Below are 17,703 nucleotides of genomic sequence, written 5' to 3' on the forward strand. Positions count from 1 at the left end.
GTTGCGTCACGGGCTCTCTTTCCAAAACGGGATCATCCGGTTGTTGTGGACTCGGCAGAGGCAACAGTAGCAGAGGTGGCTCCCCAGGCCTCAGAGCCAGAAATGTACACTCAGAAAGTCATGGTTACTTTTGTCTGTCACAACAAAATTGTCCTCATTCATTCATTGTCATTCACAGAAGAACAAAAACAACCATATAATGCAAACAATTGTTTTAATTCATGCCAGGAAAGGCACATTCATACACTCAATTGAACAGTTCGATATATCAGAATTTTATATGCATATACATTCAGGCAGTGCATGAGTTCTGATGTCCATCAATAAATGTATCAATTACATTTAAACATTTTGAACCACAAATGATAGCACACTGGATAGGAACACTGACCCATTTGTATACATTTAGCGGAGGAAGCAAATGTGAGCGCCCTGCAGTCCATATTGCTGTTGGATCAATCTATACAGTGCAAAAACAGACATTGCATCAGAAGCACTTCATGGTGGTGGACAGTCCACATGAATTCATTTTCTTTTCAACAGCTGGGTCGAACTAGTTTGTTCCTCAACCTATTTGTTTCCATTACTTATTAGTACATTATCTAGGTCTACAGTTCATAACTCCTCCTTTCTCTGTTGAAATTGCATTATCATCGTGCATTTTTTCTCAGAATAATGCATATGCAATAAACAGTGTGCAGCAGTCGAAAAGACCGAACCAGAAAAATTCCTTACTGTACTTCATACTTGTTAATCGCAGATTAATCACACATTCTCATTATGAGACACGAAAACATTCACAAATGAGCACCTGATAATGTTATGTCCTTTAGCTTATTATCATGGTTGACCTTTGACATTGCAAGCAGTAAGCACATACAGATTGACTGGAGGGCAGTGAAGGAAAATGCTTTGCTACACTAGCTTGTAGACTGGAGAACAACATCATTCTAAATGGTGTTACATCAAATTCTGAGGTAAAACAAGTTGAACTTGCAAGATTGGACGTTTAATAACTGGCATCACTATTATTAAATAATAGTTATGGAATACTCTTACATCATTTCGATGACTACTTTATCACTAAAGCTTTGGTCCAACTTCTTCTCTGTCCATAATGTCCCTTAGATTATACACTCAGAGGACTATGTTGTCAAGAAAATCCTTGAAATATCTTTAAAAAGCCCATTCATGAAACAACTTCAAATGGTCTAGTAAGGTTAGATAATGCATACGCAAGTGTAGACACATACAGTAAGCATAGGCTTCTAAATACATAACATTGGACAACACCGCAAAATGTTCTTAAAGGCAAAATACTCCACTCCATGTTGTGCATAGATTAATCGTTAGGTTTCAAAAGCAAACCGATACCCTAAACTGCAAGCGTGAGTTAATGCACAGTGTATAGCAAAGTTGACCGATGCTGACTGTAACTGACAGATACGTAGTTTGCTCAAGGATATGTTTTAACAGCTTTCCTTTAGCCTGATGATATTTGATGAGGCTGTTGAAATTATATGGTGAATTTGTTTAGGTGTGTAGTGTGGTGCATGTCTTTATTATGCCTGCAACATACTTTATGTAATTACTTATTGCATGTTTATTTGCCATAACAATTTCCAATCCATTCACCACTACTTCCATCCAGTCAATGCTTGAGTCTATAACCTGCTTAACCTGCGGGGCGGCAGGGAAGCCTAGTGGTTAGAGCGTTGGACTAGTAACCGGAAGTTCAAACCCCCGAGCTGACAAGGTACAAATCTGTCATTCTGCCCCTGAACAGGCAGTTAACCCACTGTTCCCAGGCCGTCATTGAAAATAAGATTTTTTCTTAACTGACTTGCCTAGTTAAATAAAAGGTAAAATAAAAAATAAGGGATGATTACTGAGGATGACCTCATGCAAACTGGGCGATCTTATTCCCATAACACACCACAGTCACCCATTGGCTAGCATTATCTGGATAGTTTCTTAGTTATCCTATTTAGTTTATGGTTCACTTGAAGAGAATTCATAATATGGACCCAGTCTTGTAAGATCTTTAACTTTAAACTGATGACAGAAGGACACCAATCAGCAGTGATATATTATTCAGAAGAGAATGGACGATAGATAGTAAGGCAATCCACAGACCATTTAATAGTCATGCCCTCCTCACTTTGGTTGACAATGGCCCACTCACCAACCCAAGTTTGGTACTTCCGAGCATTACGAATGGATATTGTGTTTTAAAAACGTCCTCTGGACCCAAGGTCTGATTACAAACACCACATTACAAACAGCACAGACAGCTGTCAAAGGGGAAACAGAAACACCCATCTCTGTCATTGTATTCGATTCCGCCTCTCTTCTTTCCATAATTTCCTGTCTTCTTTCGACAGTCCCAAGTTCCATTTCAAATGCCACTCTAAGCTTGGCGCACCAGTTGCCTCCCCTCCACTTCAACAACCAACTCTGGCCCGGTTAATAACAGCTCTCAGCCTGCGAGCAGCCCTAAGACCACATGCCACCTGCCAAAGACAGGCCCTCGGATTGGGTTTGCTCATGTAAAATGAAACTCCTTACTGGTTATTTGTCCATGGGCTTGTTTGGTTTTGGTGTCTGGATGACAACGCCATTGACCGTAACAGTCTTGTCAGTATCAGTCTTAGCTGTGTCCTTTTTGGACATGTCGGGCTCCCATAGGAAAAACTCGTGCAGGAGGGTGTTGACTGTGTCAGGGCACTCCATCATCACCATGTGACTGCCTTCCTCAATTACTTTCAGGAACGCAAACAGAAGGATCTGAAATGAAAAGGAGAATAGTTACAATCAAGATACAAAACAGTGGTACAGATTACGTTGACCATATTCAATCTAATATTAGATTAGATGAGAGGCTTGTGATATGATAGGAACTGTTCATAATTCATATCATAAAACATAAATTATATCAATTTATCTTTCGTTCATGAGTAGTAGAGCTTCTGAACTAAATTCACATGGATTGGTATTCATTCATTGATGTCTCCTTACCTCTGCCATGCGTTGGTCCTCATCCATAGGCACAAACTTGTCGTACATGCCGTGCACCAACAGGATGGGCACAGTAAGCTCAGCATGGTACACCTCATCCCCCTCGGGCCAATACTGCCCACTCATCATGGCTCGCAGCACAAATGGATTCACGTTGAAGGCATTGCCCTGCTTCAGCAGCTGCTTCTCTTTGGCTCCCTGACGGGCAAACCCAGCCCTGAACATGTTGGAAAAAGAGGTCAGACTCATAGCCCAATTATATATATATATATATATATTTTTTTTTGTATACCCGTATTTTTCCAGGTACGTTGACTGAGAACACATTCTCATTTATAGCAACAACCTGGGGAATAGTTACAGGGGAGAGGAGGGGGGATGAATGAGCCAATTGGAAGCCATCAGTATTATCTGATATTCTAAATCCTGTGTAAATTCCCCTTACTTTGTGTATGCAGTAGTAGTTAAGCATTGACGGTGTACATCAGGGGTCCCCAATTACATTCAGCCGTGGGACGATTTTACCTTGGATGGTCAGGGAGCCAGAACATAGTTATAAATACCTTGTGCACTACAAAAAAGGTACCGCGGGGGCGACAAATAAAATTCCTTGTGGGCAGCCGACTATTCGGAAACCGCAGTGTACAGTATACTTTCTGTATGAAGAGTTTCTTGGTTTTGTTTTGTCTACAGCGATAGATTGGTGTTCTCTTTGTTAAGCGATGTGTTGTTATTTTGTCTACAAAATGTTGTTTTGTCTAGCAACGGGTTGTTGTTTTGTCTGCACTGCAATATTGTTTTGTCTACAAAGAGATGGGATGATTTACTTACTTGAGAAAGCTCCAGGCCAGACAGGGGGAGAGGCAGTGCAGCACACAGGAAGGCAGCTGGAAGATGGAACAGAGGTTGGGCTCCAGAGCTGTGGGCCCCCCTCCATTGATCATCACCACCTTGTGAACCTGGTCTGGATACTCATGGGCCAGGAAGGTACAGAACGATACCCTGAAAGGGATATAATCATACAAGTGAAAATAACATCTTGAGAACCTGCTCTCGGATTGGTCCATTCATCCTGACATCATCATAACCCTGCTCTCTGACTGGTCGCTTCATCATGACTTCATCATAACACAGTTCTCTGATTGGTACATCATGCCATCGTCATAACCCTGCTCTCTGATTGGTTCTTCTTCAGACATAGTCAGGACCAGTTTATGGTGTGTTTCAGGGCATGTTCAAATTGTCACGTCTGCTCCCGCTCTTCCCTCCCCCTGGCGCTTGAGGGCGCCAGATTACCCTGCATCACGCACTCCTGCCATCCATCACCCACACCTGCCTTCCCTCGTCACTCGCATCAGCATTATTGGACTCACCTGGACTCCCTTATCTCCTGTTTATTTCCTCCCCTATATTTGGCAGGTCCCCAGCTCTGTTCCCCGCTGCTGCATTCATTGTTTTTTGTCTTAGTTTCTGTTTGCTGACACTGTGCTTGTCTCGTGATATATCTGTTATTTATTAAATGTTACTCCCCGTACCTGCTTCGTCTCTCCAGCGTCATTCCACGTGGCACAAATACTGTAATTCCTTTACTATCATGATATTCCTTCTGTTAATTGACCTAAGACATAAGATGATACTTGACCATTCATTTTAACAGAGAAGCAAGCATACTGACCCATAGGAGTGCCCGACTAGAATGTTGCGTTTACGGGCGTATTTCTTGAAGATGGCGCGCATGTCCTCTGCCAGGGCATAGAAGGTGTAGGCCGCCGTGATGTGGGGCGCTTTGCTGACCCCGTGGCCCGCCAGGTCAGGGGCGATGACCTCATACCCCAGCCGCGAGAAGAAGTCCAGCTGGTTGCCCCAGATGTCCAGCGAGCCGCCTACCCCATGTACGAAAAAGAGCGCCACATCCGAGTGTGTCCCCTTGCAGCTGGAGATCTCCCTCTCCGAGTCAATCATCAATGTGCGCTTAGGCTTGCGATGGCGCCGGCGAGGAGGCGCCGCTGGTTTCTGATCCCCGACCGTGGGTAGAGGAGGCGTGGGTTTGGGTTCAGGGGAGGTGGGCACTTCCTTATAGTCGGCCAGTTCCACCTCCACGGTGCTATAGGGCTCTAGGTCACCATCCTGGCACTGGAGGATCTGCGAGTGCAGCACGTCACCCAGGTTCTCAATGACTAGTTGGCCGTTGCGGTAGACAGTGATCTTGCGCTTGCAGTGCACACTGCTGCTGCTGTTGCTCCCACCGCCCTTCTCCTGCTCTCGCTCCTTTACCTGGTCCTCCTCCGTTACCACCGATGACTGCCGCTCAGGGATGATGTGGCGAACCCTTAGGACTCTCCCGGGCTTCACCTCCACAAACTCAAAGGTGTCAGCTGGCTCAGAGGACTCGACGGGCATCACCAGGCTGGCAGCCTTCCCAGTCAGACAGCACAGGATCCTGTCTGTAATGCTGGTCAGCATAGTGCCTGCCTGCAGAGACACATACCCATGAGGAATGTCAATGAGCAATCTTAACAAAACCAACACGGCGTGATTGATTATGCTTGAAAAAAATAACAAAATGTTATGGTATGTACTGTGGTAAGAACATGAGGTAAGTGTTTTGTATGCATAATATTGTGAATAACATTAGTTATTTCATATTAAAATACAACACAGTCCCCATTTTTGTTTGAGACAAAGTCTTAGGTTGGAACTTACAACAAACATAATACACTGCTCAAAAAAATAAAGGTAACGCTTAAACAACACAATGTAACTCCAAGTCAATCACACTTCTGTGAAATCAAACTGTCCACTTAGAAAGCAACACTGATTGACAATAAATTTCACATGCTGTTGTGCAAATGGAATAGACAACAGGTGGAAATTATAGGCAATTAGCAAGACACCCCCAATAAAGGAGTGGTTCTGCAGGTGGTGACTACAGACCACTTCTCAGTTCCTATGCTTCCTGGCTGATGTTTTGGTCACTTTTGAATGCTGGCGGTGCTTTCACTCTAGTGGTAGCATAAGACGGAGTCTACAACCAACACAAGTGGCTCAGGTAGTGCAGCTCATCCAGGATGGCACATCAATGCGAGCTGTGGCAAGAAGGTTTGCTGTGTCTGTCAGCGTAGTGTCCAGAGCATGGAGGCGCTACCAGGAGACAGGCCAGTACATCAGGAGACGTGGAGGAGGCCGTAGGAAGGCTACAACCCAGCAGCAGGACCGCTACCTCCGTCTTTGTGCAAGGAGGAGCAGGAGAAGTACTGCCAGAGCCCTGCAAAATGACCTCCAGCAGGCCACAAATGTGCATGTGTCTGCTAAAACGGTCAGAAACAGACTCCATGAGGGTGGTATGAGGGCCCGACGTCCACAGGTGGGGGTTGTGCTTACAGCCCAACACCGTGCAGGACGTTTGGCATTTGCCAGAGAACACCAAGATTGGCAAATTCGCCACTGGCGCCCTGTGCTCTTCACAGATGAAAGCAGGTTCACACTGAGCACGTGACAGAGTCTGGAGACGCCGTGGAGAACGTTCTGTTGCCTGCAACATCCTCCAGCATGACCGGTTTGGCGGTGGGTCAGTCATGGTGTGGGGTGGCATTTCTTTAGGGGGCCGCACAGCCCTCCATGTGCTCGCCAGAGGTAGCCTGACTGCCATTAGGTAGCGAGATGAGATCCTCAGACCCCTTGTGAGACCATATGCTGGTGCAGTCCAGGTCTGGGAGGAGATCCCTCAGGAGACCATCCGCCACCTCATCAGGAGCATGCCCAGGCGTTGTAGGAGGGTCATACAGGCACGTGGAGGCCACACACACTACTGAGCCTCATTTTGACTTGTTTTAAGGACATTACATCAAAGTTGGATCAGCCTGTAGTGTGGTTTTCCACATTAATTTTGAGTGTCACTCCAAATCCAGACCTCCATGGGTTGATAAATTTGATTTCCATTGATCCTTTTTGTGTGATTTTGTTGTCAGCACATTCAACTATGTAAAGAAAAAAGTATTTAATAAGAATATTTCATTCATTCAGATCTAGGATGTGTTATTTTAGTGTTCCCTTTATTTTTTGAGCAGTGTATAAGAACAAAACAGTAAAAAGTGCCCCAGAAGGGGTGCTGTGAGTTTCCATTATTGTTCTGACCGTACACATGTTCTCCCCATACATCACAACACATAATAGGAACGACCTGGTAGGCTTAACAGACAACAAAGATCAACAGACATCTTTGAACTAAAAGATCCCAATGGCTCTCACCACAACAATTCACCACACGAAAAAAAAACAGTTGTTTGAACCTGATATATGCTCCATGATAAACACACTAGGGTTTCTCAATAATTAAGCTTTCAATTAAAATACTCACCAGCATAAATGACCAGTTTAACATTGGGTTCAAAGTCAGTCCATAGACAACAGTAACACAATACCTGCGTTGAAATGAGTTTCAGTGTGAAGAAGCAGAAACAATTGACATACTGACCTAGTCAAAAAACGAAGAATGGTCACGGCTCTTCCAAAATGGCCCCTGGTCCCTAGAGTATAAATAGAATGTCAGAAATGGCACAGCAGCAACTGCTCACTCTATGTATTACATGTGCCAATGGAGTTTGGTTATTAGTACACCAGCACACGATGGTGTTTCCCATTTAAATTGAGAATTTCATGTCACACGGTTTAAATATAGACACACAGATTATCAAGGGGAAGCAGAGCAGAAGTGTCATATCTACAGTATGTGTTGGAACTTAGATAAAGGCTTCATGGTTTCCTATGTTACTGTGTCTCCACTAACTAAACAGAATATAAACTGCTGCTTGTGTTCTATTATTCAATTATTATTCATTCTTATGTAAAGTTGGAGTATATGATCTATCTATGCTCACAGATTATGATCCCTACAATGCTAGACATCTGATTGAATTGCATTTCTAGTCAACAAGGTTCACCAATATTATTAGCTCAACGGTACAGTCGGTGAGGCCGGGGGAAAAGTGCGGCAGCCATTTTCAATCCTCAGAAAAGTGTTGGCTACAGAGAAGGGAGGCTTTTCTAATGATGCGTTTGTGGAAACCCTTCATATAAAAGCTGACCTGACACACTGGCTTTAATCAACACATATTTCTCTGCTGGTATTCACTCAAAGAAACACCATTGACTTATATACATGTCAAGCCACACACACAAACACACTAATAATGGCAGAGCTCTGATTAATGTCCATCCCTCTCTCACTCACCCACCTCCAATCACCTTCAACCCCGGATTCATATTCTAGATTCATACATTATTTATTCACAGTGAGGGGAGATGTCTAAATTCAATCAAATACCATTTTATTTTATACCACATACGCATGGTTAGCAGATGTTATTGCGAGTGCAGTGAAATGCTTATGCTTCACAATCCAACAGTGCAGCAGTATCTAAACAGGTAATATCTAACAATTCCACAACACAACCTAATATCTAACAAATTCCACTACAAAACCTAATACACACAATCTAGTAAAGGAATGGGATGAGAACATAAGTATAAAGTATAAAATAGTATAAAATATATGGATGAGCAGTGACAGAACGGCTAAGATGCAATAGATAGTTGCTAAATGACTTAAATGTAAATGTAGTATAGAATAGATAGTGAAGGATACAGTATACAATATATACACATGAGATGAGTAATGCAAGATATGTAAACATTCTTAAAGTGGCATTATTAAACACATGAGATGAGTAATGCAAGATATGTAAACATTCTTAAAGTGGCATTATTAAAGTGACTAGTGTTCCATTTATTAAAGTGGCCAATGATATCAAGTCTGTAGGTAGGCAGCCGCCTCTCTGTGCTAGTGGTGGCTGTTTAACAATATGATGGCCTTGAGATAGAGAGATTGAAAACCAGCTTCTGTCACAGCTTTGATGCACTTGTACTGACCTCGCCTTCTGGATGGAAGTGGGGTGAATAGGTAGTGGCTTGGGTGGTTATTGTCCATGATTATCTTATATGCCTTCCTGTGACATCGTGTGTTGTAGGTGTCCTGGAGGGCAGGTAGTTTGCCACCGGTGATGCGTTGTGCAGACCGCACCACCTTCTGGAGAGCCCTGCGGTTGTGGGCGGTGCAGTTGTCGTACCAGGCGGTGATACAGCCCGACAGGATGCTCTCAATTGTGCATCTGTAAAAGCTTGTGAGGGTTTTTGGTGACAAGCCAAATTTATTCAGCCTCCTGAGGTTGAAGAGGCGCTGTTGCGCCTTCTTCACTACACTGTCTGTGTGGGTGTACCATTTCAGTTTATCGGTGATATGTACACCCTGGAACTTAACTTTCCACCTTCTCCACTGCTGTCCCATTGATGTGGATGGGGGGTGCTCATCTGCTGTTTCCTGAAGTCCAAGATCATCTCTTTTGTTTTGCTGACATTGAGTGAGAGAGTGTTTTCCTGACATCACCCTCTGATGGCCCTCACCTCCTCCCTGTAGGCTGTCTCGTCGTTGTTGGTAATCAAGCTTACCACTGTAGTGTCGTCTGCAAACTTGATGATTGAGTTGGAGGTGTGCATGGCCACGCAGTCGTAGGTGAATGGGGAGTACAGGAGTGGGCTGAGAAGGCACCCTTGTGGGGCCCCAGTGATGAGGATCAGCGGAGTGGAGATGTTGTTTCCTACCTTCACCACCTGGGGGTGGCCCGTCAGAAAGTCCAGGACCCAGTTGCACAGTGCACGGTCGAGACCCAGGGTCTCAAGCTTAATGATGAGTTTGGAGGGTACTATGGTGTTGAATGCTGAGCTGTAGTCAATGAACAGCATCTTACATAGGTATTTCTCTTGTCCAGATAAGATAGGGCAGTGTACAGTGTGATGGCAATTGCATTGTCTGTGGACCTATTGGGGCGGTAAGCAAATTGAAGTGGGTCTAGGGCGAAAGGTAGGGTGGAGGTGATATGATCCTTGACTAGTTTCTCAAAGCACTTCATGATGACAGAAGTGAGTGCTACAGGTTGATAGTCATTTAGTTGGGAACAGGAACAATGGTGGCTGTCTTGAAGCATGTGGGGACAGCAGACTGGGATAGGGATTGATTTCATATGTCCGTAAACATTCCAGCCAGCTGGTCAGCGCATGCTCTGAGGAGGCAGCTAGGGATGCCGTCTGGGTCGCCAGTCTTGTGAGGGGTAACATGTTTAAATGTTTTACTCACGCCGGCCACGGAGAAGGAGAGCCCACAGTCTTTGGTAGCGGGCCATGTCGGTGGCACTGTATTGTTCTCAAAGCGTGCAAAGAAGTTGTTTAATTTGTCTGGGAGCAAGACGTCGATGTCCGCGACGGGGCTGGTTTTCTTTTTGTAATCCGTGATTGTCTGTAGACCCTGACACATACATCTCCTATTTGAGCTGTTGAATTACAACTACACTTTGTCTCTATACTGACGCTTTGCTTGTTTGATTGCCTTACGGAGGGAAAACTACACTGTATTCGTCCATGTTTCCAGTCGCCTTGACATGGTTAAATGCGGTGGTTCGTGCTTTCAGTTTTGCGCAAATGCTGCCATCAATCCACGGTTTCTGGTTAAAGAAGGTTTTAATAGTCACAGTGAGTACAACATCTCCTATACACTTCCTTATAAACTCACTCACCGAGTCAGCATATACGTCAATGTTATTGTCTGAGGCTACCCGGAACATTTCCCAGTCCACGTGATCGAAGCAATCTTGAAGAGTGGAATACAATTGGTCAGACCAGAGTTGGATAGACCCAAGCACGGCGCTTCCTGTTTTAGTTTCTGCCTATAGGAGGGGAGCAACAAGATGGAGTCATGGTCAGATTTGCCAAAAGGAGAGTAGGGGAGGGCCCTGTATGCATTGCGGAAGTTGGAGTAGCAGTGGTAGAGTGTGTTACTCGCACGTATACTGCAATCGATATGCTGATTGAATTTAGGTAGCCTTGTTCTCAGATTAGCTTTGTTAAAATTCCCAGCTACAATAAATGCAGCCTCAGGATATATGGCTTCCAGTTTGCATAAAGTCCAGTGAAGTTCCTTGATGGTCGTCTTGGTAACCGCTTGCGGGGGGATATACACGAATGTGACAAGCAGAATTCTGTTGGGAGATAATATGGTCGGCATTTGATTGTGAGGAATTCTAGGTCAGGTGAACAAAAGGACTTCTTGTATGTTGTTACAATTACACCATGAGTCGTTATTCATGAAACATACACCCCACCCTTCTTCTTACCAGAGAGATGTTAGTTTCTGTCGGCGCGATGCACTGAAAATCCTGTTGGCTGTATGGACTCCGCCAGCGTGTCCCCAGCTAGCCATGTCTCTGCGAAATAGAGTAATTTACAATCCTGGATATCTCTTTGGAAAGCAACACTTGCCCTAATTTCGGGACTGGGTAGTAGCGAGTAATATACTCGGAAGCTTTGGGTGATGTGCGCGCATCCGAAGCCTCACTAGAAGACCGCTCCAGCAATCTCTCCTCCGACAGCATTGTTTTGGGTTGGCCTCTGGAATCAGTTCAAATGCCCTGGGAGGTGCAGACAAAATACCCGCTTTGGGAAAGTCGTATTCCTGGTCGTAGTGCCGGTTGTGCTGGTAAGTTGACGTCTCTCTGATATCCAGTAAGTCTTCCCGGCTGTATGGAATAACACTTAAGGTTTTCTGGGCTAACAATGTAAGAAATAATACATTAAAAAACAAAATACTGCACAGTGTCCTAAGGACTTGAAGCGAAGCTGCCATCTCTATCAGCGCCATCTTGCAATTATTAATATTCGCTTTTGCTTTTGAAAGAGAAAAAAATTCTATATACAATTGAAGTTGGAAGTTTCATACACTTAGGCTGGAGTCATTAAAACTAATTTTTCAACCACACAAATTTCTTGTTAACAAAATATAGTTTTGGCAAGTCAGTTAGGACATCTACTTTGTGCATGACACAAGTAATTTTTCCAACAACTGTTTACAAACAATTCACTGTATCACAATTCCAGTGGGTCAGAAGTTTACATACACTAAATTGGCTGTACCTTTAAAAACAGCTTGGAAAGGTACCACGTTCATCTGTACAAACGATAGTACGCAAGTATAAACACCATGAGACCACGCAGCCATCATACCGCTCAGGAAGGAGACGCATTCTGAACGTACGTTTGTGTGAAAAGTGTAAATCAATCCCAGAACAACAGCAAAGGCCCTTGTGAAGATGCTGGAGGAAACAGGTACAAAAGTATCTACAGTATATCCACAGTAAAACAAGTCCTATATTGAGATTACCTGAAAGGCCGCTCAGCAAGGGAGAAGCCACTGCTCCAAAAAACGCCATAAAAAAGCCAGAATACAGTTTGCAACTGCACATGGGGACAAAAATCATACTTTTTGGAGAAATGTCCTCTGGTCTGACGAAACAAAAATAGAACTGTTTGGCCACAATGACCATTGTTATGTTTGTAGGAAAAAGGGGGAGGCTTGCATGCCGAAGAACACCATCCCAACCGTAAAGCACGGGGTGGCAGCATCATGTTGTGGGGGTGGCAGCATCATGTTGTTGGGGTGCTTTGCTGCAGGAGGGACTGGTGCACTTCCCAAAATAGATGGGGTCATGAGGTAGGAAAAGTATGTGGATATATTGAAGCAACATCTCAAGACATCAGTCAGGAAGTTAAAGCTTGGTTGCAAATGGGTCTTCCAAATGGACAATGACCCCAAGCATACTTCCAAAGTTGTGGCAAAATGGCTTAAATACAACAAAGTCAAGGTACAGAGTGGCCATCACAAAGCCATGACCTCAATCCTATAGAAAATGTGTGGGCAGAACTGAAAAAGTGTGTGCGAGCAAGGAGGTCTACAAACCTGACTCAGTTACACCAGCTCTGTCAGGAGGAATGGGCCAAAATTCACCCAACTTATTGTGGGAAGCTTGTGGAAGGCTACCCGAAATGTTTGACCCAAGTTAAACAATTTATAAGCAATGCTACCGAATACTAATTGAGTGTATGTAAACTTCTGACCAATTGGGAATGTGATGAAATAAATAAAAGATGAAATAAATCATTCTCTCTACTATTATTCTGACATTTCACATTCTTAAAATAAAGTGGTGATCCGAACTGACCTAAGACAGGGAATTTTTACTAGGATTAAATGTCAGGAATTGTGAAAAACTGAGTTTAAATGTATTTGAGTAAGGTACACTTCCGACTTTAATTGTATGCTTGCTCTGAGAATGTGATCCGGAGCCTCCTCACGAATGGTGTGACGCAATTGTGGAGCCTCTGGAGGCTTGCGGAGGCATAATCGAGCTCCGTACCGCATTGCCGTGCGCATCCCAAATGTTGTAATAATGCTTAGGGCTCCGTATAGCTCCACATTGACATGACTTTTTGACGGTAGGTGGGGGAGAGAGGTCCTGTATAAACATACATTCACTTCCTTGAATTCTTCTTTCACAACAACTCTGCTACGTGAAGAGCAAAACGTATGTTTGCTCTGACTTCTGCATCGCAGTAAATGCAGTACGGCTACTGCAGACATCGGATTGGCCATGCAGAGCCTTTACGTCTCATTGATCTCTACACATCTACAGTACCAGTCACTGGGTACTCATTAAAAGAAAATTGTACATTTTTATATTTTCTACATTGTAGAAAAATAGTGAAGACATCAAAACTATGAAATAACACATATGGAATCATGTGGTAACTAAAAAAGCATTAATCAAATCAAAATATATTTTATATTTTATATTCTTCAAAGTAGCAACCCTTCGCCTTGATGACAGCTTTGCACACTCTTGGCATTCTCTCAACCAGCTTCACCTGGAATGTTTTTCCAACAGTCTTGAAGGAGTTCCCACATATGCTGAGCACTTGTTGGCTGCTTTTCCTTCACTCTGCGGTCCAACTCATCCCAAACCATCTCAATTGGGTTGAGGTCAGGTGATTGTGGAGGGCAGGTCATCTGATGCAGCACCCCATTACTCTCCTTATTGGTCAAATAGCCCTTACACAGCCTGGAGGTTTTTTGGGTCATTGTCCTGTTGAAAAACAAATGATAGTCCCACTAAACGCAAACCAGATGGGATGGCGTGTTGCTGCAGAATTCTGTGGTAGCCATGCTGATTACGTGTGCCTTGAAGTCTAAATAAATCACCGACAGGGTCACCAGCAAAGCACCCCACACCATCACACCACCTCCTTCATGCCTCAAGGTGGGAACCACACATACGGAGATAATCCGTTCACCTACTCTGCTTCTCACAAAGACATGGTAGGTTGGAACCAGAAATCTCAAATTTTGACTCATCAGACCAAAGGACATATTTGCACTGGACTACTGTCCACTGCTCATGTTTCTTGGCTCAATCAAGCCTCTTCTTATTATTGGTGTAGTGGTTTCTTTGCAGCAATTTGACCATGAAGGCCTGATTCACGCAGTCTCCTCTGAACAGTTGATGTTGAGATGCGTCTGTTACTTGAACTCTGTGAAGCATTTATTTGGGCTTCAATTTCTGGTAACTAGTGTACATGGCTGGTAACTCTTATGAACGTATCCTCTGCAGCAGAGGTAACTCTGGGTCTTCCTTTCCTATGGCCATCCTCATGAGAAACAGTTTCATCATAGCGCATTTGCTATTTGGCAAAAGGCCACAGAGCCCTGTGTCTTGTGCACTTTGTTTAGAAAATCGACAACATTGTTCCAGAAAATGCTTGTACACAATCGAGAAAAACAATGAAAATGAGGTGCACAGGCAAGTGAGCAAAGGAAAGTTAATGATGTTCATTTTAACACACATATGGGAAAGCAGGTCATGGTAATGGGGAGAGAGGAGGGGGCATTGATCCTGGTAAATGATGCCTCTGCATGAGGTGCAGTTTACTGCTCACTGTTTCTATGCATCCACACACACAGGGAAGCTCATTAACGTATTGAAATGGCACACAGGGATCAATGTCTGGCTGAGAGAGGTAGAACAAGGAGAGAATGAAAAAGGGAGGGAGAGGAGAGAGAGAGAGAGAATTTATTGAGAGTGTTGTGAAGGTCGGTGCATCCTGTACTATCCTGTTTCATGAGCCAAGTGAATTTTGAGATTTCCCTTCCTAGGTGGATCAAAATGGTGGGCCTCTACGAGCAGTGAGGACGTCATTAATCATACGATCAAATGCTACCATCACAATATTCATTAGACACAGCTGGCCTCTAAATCATTGCAATACGTTTAGGGGTCAGGATACTGGATATATGTGTGTAAGCACTATGAAAGCCCAGACATGACCTACAGGCATATATGTCTATACACAGATACTGTATCTATCTCATGTAATAACCAATATCATATTGAGGTTATCATCATCCAATCATATCAGGTTTGATATAAGCCTGAACAGAAAGTATGTTGGAGGTTGACTTCCCTCCAGGGGATGAGGTGGCCCCTCTTGCAATGAACCAGCGCATGACTGCTAAACTGCGAGGAGACTTGCACTACCCTCCAAGATCACTACATTACTCCACAACCAGAGATTAAAATGCAAAAGGCCATCCGACTCAACGTTCCTTGCCATATAAATCCCACTGTCATATTAAGGTGGAATATGAAAGTGAGAATTGAATATGATTGAGTTTTCCAGTGGACTGCCCTAAATGCTCTCAACCATGTTATTCAGCCATTTTACTATTTGATCTGCAATGCAGAATTAGGTTGATTATCCAAGCTTCATGTTTAACACACATTTGGTACACTATGTGCTCTACTTTTCCACCCACACAATACATCAATACATTCTGATACATATATGTACAGTATTCAAAGTACAAATGTGTAATTCATAACGAGTTGAATTATGTTGGTACTGGGGCATAACACTACCTGTAGACATCAGAAATGACATAATGTACCATTCAGAGCAGACAAATTAAGTCTTAGCCAAATGAGCATGCATACATTATTTTTTCAAAACTGTTATGAAAGATTTAACCATTTGCAAGCTGGACTGGACACTACTGTTGCCTATGGGCCGTGATATGCATATATATATATATATATATATATATATATATATATATATATATATATATATATATATATATATATATGGAGGCCAACAACATAAATCAATATTGAGTGGGTGTGTTGCGCAATGTATGTCACAATGCCAACGCATTATGATTGACGTCTATTTATCTGAATTCCCATTATGAAATCTCAAATATTCTGTTTTGGGTATGGTATCAACATAAAACCCCATACCCAGTAATTGCAATACAACGTTTGCTGACGCATATGCCAATTTTCTAACCAAATCCTTACCTTACTGATGATTAAGGATGAGAAATATGATGCTCCTCTCCCATAATACGCTAGTCAATAGGTTGATAATAATTAACTGCAGTTGAAAATCTGTTGCATTGGTATAATTCAAACGCAATCTGCAATATGATAATTGGGCATCTGCAGATGGTTTACATCTTACTAATCAACAAATATAATAAGGCTTTACATCTAATTAATGCACACTAGGTAGGTGTGCCCATTTAAATTTGAAAATGCCCATGTTGATGATAGATTAATGTTCTTTTGATCAGCATCGTTCGGCGTTGCGCACACGGGCGAGATTCTACCAACCCTTTTGGTCTTGTTGTATTCTGGTTGTACTCAGCATTTTCGGAATTTTCCTGTCAACTTCCTTCTGCATTTGAATGACAAGAAAGATAGCGAATAGGCTACAAACCTTAGTCCTACGAAAGCCAATAGGATTTCTTGTATTCCAGTTGCTAAACCCGAGTGGGTAAGGTAACAACAGATTCCCATACCGTGTGTGTGTTACCAAGCAATTTAACTGTACCAAATAGGCTATAATACAAATGCAAAACTTTGAATGTAGCCTTATATGCATCAATACTTTTTATTGATGATATCTGAAAGAAAAAAGTAATGGATGATAATATTCTTGGTTTGTAACGCCAAAATCAGTTTTTTGTTTATGTGTTGCCATGGTGTTTCTTTCAGTTTTTTGTTTATGTGTTGCCATGGTGTTTCTTTCAGTCCAGACTTAGGGGAGTTTTCTTTAACCTTCAACCTAGATGACCTTGACAAGTGGACCTCCCTAAGGGTGATTAGTATGCCTACGCTGCCTATGACAGCTCCCTGTCACTTAGTGGAAGATTCCCTTCCATAAGCAGCATTGACATCAAAACATCTGGGGTTCCCTCCATCTCCCCTAGAGAGCTGCTCGTAAGCTCTGTGGCCCCTCAGGATGGAATGCTTCTGGTATAGGCCCCACTGCAGCAGCCTATGGTGATGTGCTGACCACTGGTGGAAACATGCACTCCTTCGAAGTAGCCTTGTAGCAGGGGAGACCAAGGAAACTTTGAGCACCTTAATCTCGTAAATATTTTGGCATTCAGATCCAAAAAGTAATTTTCGGGAATGCTAACGATGGGCAAATATGGAACGGTTGTGGTCAAAAAGTGATTAAATTCAAATAGTGTACCCTAGTGGTTTAATATGAGAAAAATCCACTGTGCACATACAATAAATTAAACTGACAAGTAGGCTACAATACTAGAAATGCAGGATTTAAAGTATGAAATTACATTAATCTTAGTCTGTTCTAATGTTACAAAAGATTTCATAGTCATTACAAAAGCATCTGCCTGTCAAACTGTTACTGGAGGCCATGACTCAAAGACAAGGCATA

At 43.1% G+C, this 17,703-nt stretch overlaps 1 protein-coding gene across 2 annotated transcripts; it reads right to left on the bottom strand.

Moving 5' to 3' along the window:
* Nucleotides 1-204: 204 nt before the first annotated feature.
* LOC135517785 (protein ABHD8-like) lies at nt 205-16,638 on the bottom strand. Of its 2 annotated transcripts, XM_064942397.1 has the most exons (6): nt 16,314-16,638; nt 7,493-7,544; nt 4,694-5,490; nt 3,850-4,020; nt 3,019-3,235; nt 205-2,787 (listed from the first exon to the last, which is right to left on the bottom strand). In XM_064942397.1, exons 3-6 carry the CDS (start codon nt 5,479-5,481, stop codon nt 2,572-2,574), a joined length of 1,392 nt encoding a protein of 463 aa, XP_064798469.1. In that variant the 5' UTR covers nt 5,482-5,490; nt 7,493-7,544; nt 16,314-16,638; the 3' UTR covers nt 205-2,571. The 2 variants fall into 2 exon arrangements, with proteins under 2 accessions (XP_064798469.1, XP_064798460.1); XM_064942388.1 differs by lacking the exons at nt 7,493-7,544; nt 16,314-16,638 and adding an exon at nt 7,376-7,482.
* Nucleotides 16,639-17,703: the final 1,065 nt, after the last annotated feature.

The sequence above is a fragment of the Oncorhynchus masou genome, chromosome 3 (assembly GCF_036934945.1).
Source record: "Oncorhynchus masou masou isolate Uvic2021 chromosome 3, UVic_Omas_1.1, whole genome shotgun sequence".
NCBI classification, from domain to species: Eukaryota; Metazoa; Chordata; class Actinopteri; order Salmoniformes; family Salmonidae; genus Oncorhynchus; species Oncorhynchus masou.